Source organism: Eutrema salsugineum, unplaced genomic scaffold (genome assembly GCF_000478725.1).
Source record: "Eutrema salsugineum unplaced genomic scaffold, Eutsalg1_0 scaffold_15, whole genome shotgun sequence".
NCBI lineage: Eukaryota > Viridiplantae > Streptophyta > Magnoliopsida > Brassicales > Brassicaceae > Eutrema > Eutrema salsugineum.
The window spans coordinates 5,384,327-5,394,363 of NW_006256867.1; the positions used below are offsets into that span (position 1 = coordinate 5,384,327).

The window sequence follows — 10,037 nt, forward strand, 5'->3', positions numbered from 1 at the left end:
ATAAGTTTGCTTTTTTTTGTTGGTTTTGTTCATCGACTATATCACGGACGTGGTTTTTATTTTGTCCGCAGTGATGCAAAGATAATTTAGAATCGTTTAAATCTTGAATTGACAATAAATAAGTTTGCTTGAGAATCACATTGTTTGTACGCTGGACTAACAAATAAGCTTTGTTCATCTTTTTTTTTTTTTATTTTATATGTGAATGTCTTGTTGCTTGTATCTTGATGGTTATCTAGCTTAAATTACTAGTTTTGATGTGTATCATTATTTGTAATTCTTTTATTTGGTTTTCAAAACTAAATGTCTATTTTTACCGTTAAATTGATTTTTCAAATTTTATGGCATTTTAGGGTTAGAAGTTTTGTATAAAAGGCCTATCAAATTCATTTGTTTGTTCATCGAATTTACTTAGACAAGAATTTTCTTTAGTTTTGTTTTTTATGCATATTGTGATTCAGTTACGAGCAAAACTTTATTCTCCTCTTGCAGATTTTGTGGTTCTATAAGTTTAAATGTTATAAGAACTTTAAGATAAAAAAGAAAGTATGAACTCGCAGACCAGCCCGTAAAACTGTAGAATATAGGCAGATCGGATTTGGACACATCAATTTAGGACCACAGCTTATGATGGATCAACTCATTAGACCTGAAAAAAATTAAACCGGCATTGGGTCGGGCTACTTAAACTCAGATTGACCCGTTTGACATCTCTTACGCATGGGTACACCTCGGGTTACTAACTCATCCAGTCATCATCCATATATTAAAAATGCAAAAATATTCTTCTTAAATAAATAAAAAATCCAAGATCAACTTTAATCTTTCCCTATGTTTAAATTGCAACCTAAACTTTCATTCAATAAAAAACTATTATCTTATCTGGGCGTTTACACTTTTAATTTTATAACGGAAATCTAAACTATACAATTTCGATGTACAGAATAAAATACATTTTTGAATTTTTTTTAAAATCCAATATGTGATGATCTCTTAAGGCTTTTGTCATTTTCATTCTCGACCTTTCGTCTGAACTCTGAAGGCTTTTGTCATTTTCATCCACGACCTACGTCTTTCCATTTTTACAGAGCCGATAATGTGACTTCTACTCTCGGTTTCTTGTTCATGTTTTAAAAGAGTTAAATATCATGGTTTTATATCTTTGAGTTGCGCCTCTTTAATTTAACTCGTTATTTTACATTTGTTTCTGATATCTTCTTATTCATATCTAACAGATATTAGTTACACGCATAATACTTTAAATAAAATGTAAATAAAATAAAAAATACGATAAATAGACATAATCTTTCGATTTTCCTTTTAGATGGTTATGAATCTTATGATAGTGATAAAAAGCACAATTTAAAAGATTTGACTTAAATGTGATAAGGAGTTATATGTGAAAATGTGCAAAACAGAGAGAGCGTTACAACAAAGAGAAACTCTCCAAAGCAAATAATTACGATAAACAAACACAACTCTCTGAACTATTGCTTTGGGATAGTCAAAACGAAACACATTCCGATCCTTTGTTTTCATTTGAATTTAGATAAACTTGTCTTACCGTGTTAGTTGTTACAAAAGCACAAAAATACACACTAGTCACAAAACGTGACGTGAGAATTTAATATAAACAATTTACAAATCCAACAACTAGAATTATAGAACTCAACAACCCTAGAAAACTTCTAATCTCACATTCTCTCCCTATACAAAAGATAATTGGATTTGGATTTTGCGTGTTATCAAATATTGTCAAGTCATCGTGTTAACCGGAGAGTGCCTCCTAACTCTACCGGAACCAATGGAATAAGTGAGTGAAGAACATCGGTTATCAGCGGTCGGTAACTTGGTTCTGGCTGCACACACAGCATAGCCATGGCTGCTACCTGCGAAAACAAAATTAACAGTCTTGATTTAACGCCATGGAAGGCATCTGCAACCTCACCGGTCTACATCGGTTGATCCAAAACCATCAAATCAAATCAAATCTAATGAAATGTCATTTCCAACATTCTAGTTAATAACCGGTTCTATCTTAAACCAAACCTGGTATAAGTGCTTAAGATCCATTGTATCTTTTATAACCGGATCCACGATGTTTGGAAGCTTCGATCTATCGGTAAGTTGTGGCATTGCCTGCACCCATCAACACATCTATAAATCATTAACCGGTTCAAAACCAACACAATTTTGTAGATCTTCTTGAACCGGATAAATAAATTACCCAAGTCACAAGAGATTGGCACTGAGATGGACTCAATTTCTCAACCGGCCGTCTACCCAACAAGAGTTCAAGAAGAACCACCCCAAATGCATAAACATCACTCTTATCCGTCAACTTTCCTGCATAACATACACACACACACACACACAAAGAAACAGAAATTTCATCAAAACCAGTTTTTCAGTCCAATTATTTAAGCTGAAATGTAATCAAACCAATGGTTCCGGTTTAATTGATTGAATTGTTCAACACAATAGTAAGATATGAGAACGAGTCAGGTAAAAAAGAGACAAAGAACATGTTACCGTCTAAGAGATATTCTGGGGCAACATAACCAAGTGTCCCAGAGAGTTTAATGTTGTTCTTGCCATGCACACCAACCGAAACCGCAAGACCAAAATCTGAAATCTGCATTGTTGCAAAATCAAAGAAATGTAACACAAAAACCAGCACAATATCAGAACCAAATAATGATTCGATACTTTGGTAGAGCGCAATGAAAATGAAACAAGAACCAAAATCTAGCCTCTAGGACTAAGATTCGGTTCAGAGCCAGAACCGGTTCTTTTTTTTTTTTTTTTGAACGGCAAGCCAGAACCGGTTCTAATCAGCAACATTTTTAAACAAGTATTTACCTTGGCGTTAAAGGAAGAATCAAGAAGAATATTAGACGACTTCAAATCCCTGTGGATAACTGGTGGACGACAATGCTCATGGAGATACTCTAGTCCTCTGCAGATGGTCAAACAGAGCAAAAAACCGGTTTAGTAGTTTATAGAGATAAAATCCGAGATTAACCAATTAGAGAACCGGTCTAGGAGCTGAAAGTGTCGGCTATTTATTTATACCTAGCTGTATCAAGAGCAATCTTCATACGCATATGCCATGTTAGAGCTGATCCACAAGAAGGTCCTAAGACATTAATTATAAAGATAGAAACATTAAATTATAATCATTTCAAATTCAAGTGGACACATGATCTGTTTAATTTATATACTTTCTATCAATTTTTTATAAATATACAAATATAACTCTTTGAGTCAAACAAGATCATAATTAGGGTTTCAGAACATGTTTTTACCATGCAACTGATCATCTAAGGATCCTTTCTCCATCAGTTCATAAACGATGTAACTCGAGTTGGTTTCACTGGCAGAGCCCAACAATGAGATAATGTTCGAGTGGTTGATCTTTCTCAACAACTCAACTTCATTCTGATGATCTCCAAGAATCAAACACTCAAGAACAAAGATACCAAAGAATCAAGAACCTGAAACAGGACTTAAACTTACCTGAAACTCGCGTTTTGCTTCTTGGCAAACGTTTTCGATCTTTTTAACCGCTGCTTTTGTGTTGCTGTCCAAAGAAGCCTTGTAAACGCATCCGAAACCGCCTTGTCCGATTACATTACTGTCTTTGAAACCACCTGTTGCTTTCTCTAGCGTCTTGGAATCGAAACACTGCACGTTACCTTTATTGATAGATGTTTTCCTCTGAGTCTTGATTGAGCTTAGTCGTCTCATAAACATGGAAAATGAATTTCCAGTCTCAGCATCTTCAGTCAAACCATTTGAAAAAGATCAGTACATAGTCATAAACAAACTTGAAATTGATAACAATCAATGAACTTCCATTTGAATTAACAAAATCTCAAAGAAAAATGAAGTAAGTTGAGATCATCAAGAATCAATGAAATTACCTGTATTCTTGATGGATTTGGGAGATTTCTTGCGCCGATAAACCCAGAAACCGAAACAGAAAAGGATTATAAGGCCAAGAGAAGAAGAGCTGATTATGAGACCAATCAGAAGTTTCTTATGAGCATTTAATCTGTGTTCTTCGCCACTTCCCATTTGAATTCCTAACACATAAAAACAAAAACAAAAAACACAAAGAAAAACCCAGAAAGCTTCTTAATTTCTCAAGCTAATATTGAGTATGAATCAAACCCATGTTTCGAAATTCCAGGAAGGATTCACATAAGAGGCGGGTTTTTTTTTTCTTACAATAAAAAGCAAAAAGAGACAAGGAATGAGTAGCACATAAATAGCATTTAATTATCAATTAAAAAAACAATTTTGGTTTTGGTTTTCGAAATTCAAGGACGCACAGATCAAATCCAGAAACCCAGAAATTAAAAAACATAAATGAAGTCAACGAAGTGGTGCTAACAAGAACACTATCGCATTAATAATTTCAGAAATTCGAGCTAATAATCTACATTAATTATTGAAATTAAAAAGCACAACTAAAGTTCAGAAATTCGAGCTAATAATCAACAAAGAAATGGATCGGTTGAACAAAACGAAAAAAGAAAATACCAGGAGAGAAAGTAGCCATGGAAGTGTAAACAAGAGCTATAGAAGAAGAAGAAACAGTAAGGAACTGAGTAACAGCTATCTTGACAAGAAACAGAAATTGTAGATGAAGAATTTTCTTCATTTTCTTTTTGTTTTGTTTTTATTTATTTATTTTTTTGCTAAGAAAAAAAGAGTTTCGAATCGATTCACTTTAAAGACTTTTTGGGGTTTTGAGATTCTCTCAGAAAGCGAAGAGTGAACGAACTATCGCTTTCTTTCTCAGCTGTCTATTTCTCACTCGCTGTCTTCTTGAAATCACTTTTATGATTTGCATAAAGGAGGGAAAGAGAAAGAATTTTTTTATAAGTTGTGTTCTCATTTTTTGACCATTAATAGAGGTTTACTACTGAAAACTAAACTCAATTGTTAATTAATTTTTAAACTGTTGAGAAAATGTTTTTGAAGTCATTTATAAAAAATGGTGAAAATGTAAGAGTAGTAATACGGTAACTATCACAGAACACAACACAAAGATTTTCTCTTCAAGAATATTTCACTAGTAAATCTGTTTGTAACTTACAAGTATACAGAACCCGATTTAGAGCAATCTTAAGACACACCTTGATTTGCTACACTAGTCTCACTTGTTCTTGAATCGATACGTGATTCAAGAACCTCTCACCCAAATCCCTTAGCATACTAGCTCACAAAAACTCTCACAGATTTTCGCTCACCCTTTGCTAAGTATTCTCTCAGTTGTGTTAAAAACCCTACAAGGTTTTTTACACGCCTATTTATACATAATAGGACTTGCGGCTACTCCTCGTCTAGATCCTCTTTGTGTTTTCTCCAAATCTTCATGAGAATCTTCACTTTCCTTATCTTCTCCTAAGATAGAGGAAACTTGATATTTTCTTCAAAGATCCTCCAAGATACTCCAAGCTTCCTATCCACGTCAGCTTCTCGTCTCTTGAAGTGTCCAGCACGTCCTGCAGCTCCAGCTCAGCTTCCAGCTCACCTCCACGTGTGTAGATTGCTTCGCAAGTCTTCCCGTGTCAGTTCCAGAGCTAGCCGGACTGCTACACGTGCTACTCCAGCCTTGTTTGCATCTTCAATCTCCCCCTTTTTAGCATATGTGCTTCACAAGTACCTGTCCAAGAAATCGAGACCAAACAAGCAACAAACAACATACTACGAGCCACACATGATTCTGGGAATGCTTCCGATTAAACAAAAGAACTCCAAGAAACCAATGGAGTGTCAAGTCTTAACATCAACGAGTTCAAGGAGATAAAAGATAAAACACAATGTCTTTAAAAAAAACCTCTCCTTACTCCCCCAGAATTCTACAAACCCCCAAAATAAACCAAAAACTCCCCATAGTTCATGCATCCACCGATTTCAATCTTCTCTCCCTGCTTGTGAGCACAGATGTTAAAAATAATCGATGAGCAAACACAATTTGAAAGTTCAGATAAGGTCTAAGTGGGTTTACCTGTGACTGCAGCGCGTAGCATGGCCGTTACTACCCCGAGTTGCTCAAGAACTGACGCCACATCTTCAAGGGCTGTCCTGATTCCCTCTGCATCGGCTGGAGCCTCAGGCACTCGAATCACTCCTAGACTCACGCTGTTGACTCCTCCAGTTGGTATGTCCGGTTGGGCAGCGGTTGTTGAATGCGGATTCGAGATAGAGGGACGCGATGTCGACGCAACTCCAGTTCTCTTTCTTGCCTCTTTCTTTCGTTTCTCCTTGGCCTTTTCCTCGGTAACTGCAGCAGCGGCTTCCTTCTTGAGAAAGGTTTCCCCACTTCGTGGATCCTTCTTGTATTTGGTTGGGAAGATCCACATTTCACCTTCTTCGAGCTGCAGAATGAGCTGCCTCTTGATGACCTTGCTGATGAGACAGGGAAACATCAACCATCGTCTATCCCCCTTGATGACCTTGCTCAGATCGAGCATTTTCTGGAAGATCATCCGCCCAATGTCTACATTGATTCCGTGTGCCAGTTTATAGACCAACCTTGCTCGTTCCTCAGAGATGTGGTGCTTATTCGTTGAAGGGACCCAGTTGTAGGATGCGATGACCATCAGTGCAGCTATCCGTGGAGGAAAATCTCTCGAGGTTAATTCAGACCATGTTGAATGATGCCCTTGAGACAGATATCTTGATACCTCAGAGATTGGCACAAGATCTGCCTCAGTCTCCTTTTTTCTTTCTGCTTCAGTCAGTGGCTCGCGGCGTAAGGTCTCGTTGATGATTCCTGGAGAAATTCGGACTTTAGCCCCCCTGGTTCTCACTATGAAGACCTGAGATGGATCACTCGGTGACTCTGATGGTAGCCCTGCATAGAACTTTTGCACCACCTTGCTCATGTACGGCTCAAGTTCTGTCACCATCCACTGCATTCCGTTCTCACGAAGTACCTCAAGGTACTTCCATTCATCTTCTTTGTCCACATCTACAACTCGTTCGCACCAGATGTGACGATCCTTGAACACCTGGAATCGTTCATCAGACACCACCCTCTTTTTGCTCCTGAGGTTGGCCTTCTTCTTCTTCTGTTTGACATGACTCGATTCAGCTTCTGGGCAAGGAGCGGCTGGAGTTGATTCAGCTCTTGGTTCTGAGGCTTCAGCGGATGTGGTTCTTTTCTTTTCTTTCCGAGCTCGCTTGGCAGTAGGAACTGTCACCATGGCCAATCTCCACTTCCTTCTGACCTCGTCGATTTGCTCCTGAACCGACATCTCCTCTGGCCGCTCGTCTGTCTCAGATGGCAGACCTCTTCCTTCTTCATTCTCAGACATCACCCTTTCGTTGTCCTCGGGCTCAGCCTCTATTCGGATCTCCGATGCGGCTTCTCTATCCTCCCTCAGTTGATCGGCTCCTTGCGTTTCAGTTTCGGCTCGAGGGCTTTCTTTGTTTTCTGCTTTGGGCTCATTCGAACCATCGTGTTCCTCCTCTTGTGCCACCGATTCATCCTGAGCTTCGTCGGGAAGCGGAATCTCTTCTCCAAGATCCTCCGGTGATTTGGCTGATGAGTCTCCACCTTCGTCTGCAGTGGCGAATGATTCACTCTCGCTTCCGGTCCCCTTCCCTGTTCCAGACTTCTCTTCGCTCTAAATCACGGGTGGATTCTGTTCTTCACCACTCGATCCATCGATTAGATGAGGAGACGAAGTATCACCTGTTGCATGTGCCATCTTTGACTTCGATTTCTTTCTAATGAGCCCCCTTCGTGTTGCAGACACCATTTTATTTGCAGATCTAGGCTGAGATGCTTCGAATTGGGTCACACAAGTTCTTCGCACCTAGGGTTTTGGATCAATTCAATGTAGCGTCTCTTCCTCTTCCTCCTCCGCAAATATAGCCACATCAATTTCCCTCTCCTTTATTTGATTTTCCTTTTTCCTCATGGGCTGCTGTTGGGCCTTCCTGCTTTAGCATCATTTGTCCATGGCCCACTTCCTGTTTAACCATGATAAGTCTTTTTTCTAGCACAAGAACATCCATTAGTACACCACAAGGAACACGACAGTCATTGACACATTTAAACCGAAGAATTTGTGATGGCTAACATGAGTAGTAACCGTTCACCTCATCACACCTCAACTAGGTTTTGAAAACAGTTTTTGAGATTAGCTTATTTACCCAGATTCACAGATGACACATAAGCTGATTCAGCACATGACTCGAATGATCACTCTGCTTTTTCTTGATTCTTTGTGCCTTGCCAGGTTTGATGCTGAGACTAGCTCTCACACTTTCTTGTCTTTATCACGCTCTTCATCAGTTTTCAACCTTTATTCAGCAAGAGAGAACCTTAGGTACTTGTCACAGTGAATTTTTTATTGGATACACTGTGACTTGGCAGCTTCCTTTCTTTTTCTGCCTTGGGTTTTTCTTTGAGCTTTGGACAAGTCTTCTTTTTGATGTAGGACCTGTCTCTGAAGTACAGATTATCCTGCAGCTCAGCCTTATCATTGCGGTTTCTCAAAGACCGACTTACATTGCTTTCAGGCTGTTTGGTTCTCTCTGTGAAACCTGTACTAATGTCAAGACATGACGACAAGATAGGTAGCTCTTTTTCTCCGACCTTTAACCCTCAAGGCTGAATCGAAACGTTATGTTCATCTTGAGCCTGTACCTGTATCAGTTCTGCACATCTCAAAGCTCTTGTTAAATTCCACAAACACCAATTGCATTTCTTAAAGTGACAAAACGATTAAAGTCCAGTGGTTTTGTGAATAAATCAGCCAGTTGAGATTCAGTGACAACATGCTCGATCACTACCTGTTTTCCTTCCACTAACTCACGGATAAAGTGGTGTCTTATGTCGATGTGTTTGGTCCTTGAGTGTTGTACTGGATTCTTGGAAATGCTTATAGCACTCTTGTTATCACAGTACACAAGAAGTGGACCTGAATCCATTCCATAGTCAGCAGACATCTGCTTCATCCACAGTAGTTGGCTACAACATCTCCCCATGGCAATGTATTCTGCTTCAGCAGTGGAGAGGGACACTGAGTTTTGCTTTTTGCTGAGCCACGAGAATGAGGTTGTTTCCGAGAAAGAAACACCCACCACTTGTGCTTTTCCTGTCATCAGCACTTCCTGTCCAATCTGCATCACAGTATCCCACTAGGTTCTGATTCGATCCATTCGAGTACCAGATGCCTAACTCAACTGTGCCCTTGACGTACTTGATGATCCTCTTTACCGCCTCAAGATGAGATTGCTTAGGTTTAGCTTGGTACCTAGCACAGATGCCAACACTTAGGCACAGGTCCGGTCTGCTCGCTGTGAGATAGAGGAGACTCCCAATCATTCCTCTATACAAGGTTGGATCAACACTTGTTCCCTCATCATCTCGCGTGAGGCTGGTGGTTGTGCTCATTGGGATCTTTGATTCTTTGGCTGAATCAAGCTTGAACCCCTTCAAGAGATTTCTGGCATAGGTGCTTTGTGATATGAAAACGCCTTCCTCAGATTGAGTGATCTGAAGTCTCAAAAAGTACTTGAGCTCTCCCACCATACTCATCTCAAACTCACTCGTCATGCTTGCAACAAAAGCATCAACTAGCTCTTGAGAGGTCCCTCCGAAAATTATGTCGTCCACATAAATCTGAACAACCATAATCTTATCTTTCTTCTCTAGTATGAACAAGGTTTTGTCCACACTGCCTCTCATGTTACCCTCGTGAACTAGGAAGCTCGTCAATCGTTCGTACCAGGCTCTGGGTGCCTGCTTCAGTCCATACAGTGCTTTCTTGAGCTTGTATACATGAGTTGGATTGCCTGCATCTTCGAACCCTTTCGGCTGCTCCACATACACCTCCTCCTGAATCAGACCATTCAGAAAAGCACTCTTGACATCCATCTGATATACCCTGAAGTTAAGTATGCATGCCATTCCCAGAAAAAGTCTGATTGACTCAAGACGTGCCACATGTGCAAATGTCTCCTCAAAATCCACCCCTTCCACTTGGGAGTACCCCTGAGCCACTAGA

General features: G+C 39.4%; 1 protein-coding gene across 1 annotated transcript; it reads right to left on the reverse strand.

Annotated features, from left to right (window-relative positions):
• Window positions 1–1,511: 1,511 nt before the first annotated feature.
• LOC18022185 (probable receptor-like protein kinase At1g80640) lies at window positions 1,512–4,685 on the reverse strand. Its single transcript, XM_006405066.2, has 10 exons — window positions 4,549–4,685; window positions 3,927–4,088; window positions 3,520–3,782; window positions 3,309–3,441; window positions 3,076–3,139; window positions 2,863–2,959; window positions 2,533–2,635; window positions 2,228–2,346; window positions 2,050–2,139; window positions 1,512–1,889 (listed from the first exon to the last, which is right to left on the reverse strand). Exons 1-10 carry the CDS (start codon window positions 4,667–4,669, stop codon window positions 1,761–1,763), a joined length of 1,281 nt encoding a protein of 426 aa, XP_006405129.1. The 5' UTR covers window positions 4,670–4,685; the 3' UTR covers window positions 1,512–1,760.
• Between the last annotated feature and the right edge of the window lie 5,352 nt (window positions 4,686–10,037).

What these genes read in the sequence shown, in the direction of transcription:
- LOC18022185 (XM_006405066.2), bottom strand. Translation starts at nt 4,669, where the DNA reads ATGAAGAAAATTCTTCATCTACAATTTCTGTTTCTTGTCAAGATAGCT. An exon ending in ATTGCTCTTGATACAGCTAG is followed by an intron (nt 2,960 to 3,075) that starts GTATAAATAAAT and finishes GACCATCTGCAG; the next exon opens with AGGACTAGAGTATCTCCATG. An exon ending in ATTCTTCCTTTAACGCCAAG is followed by an intron (nt 2,636 to 2,862) that starts GTAAATACTTGT and finishes GCAACAATGCAG; the next exon opens with ATTTCAGATTTTGGTCTTGC.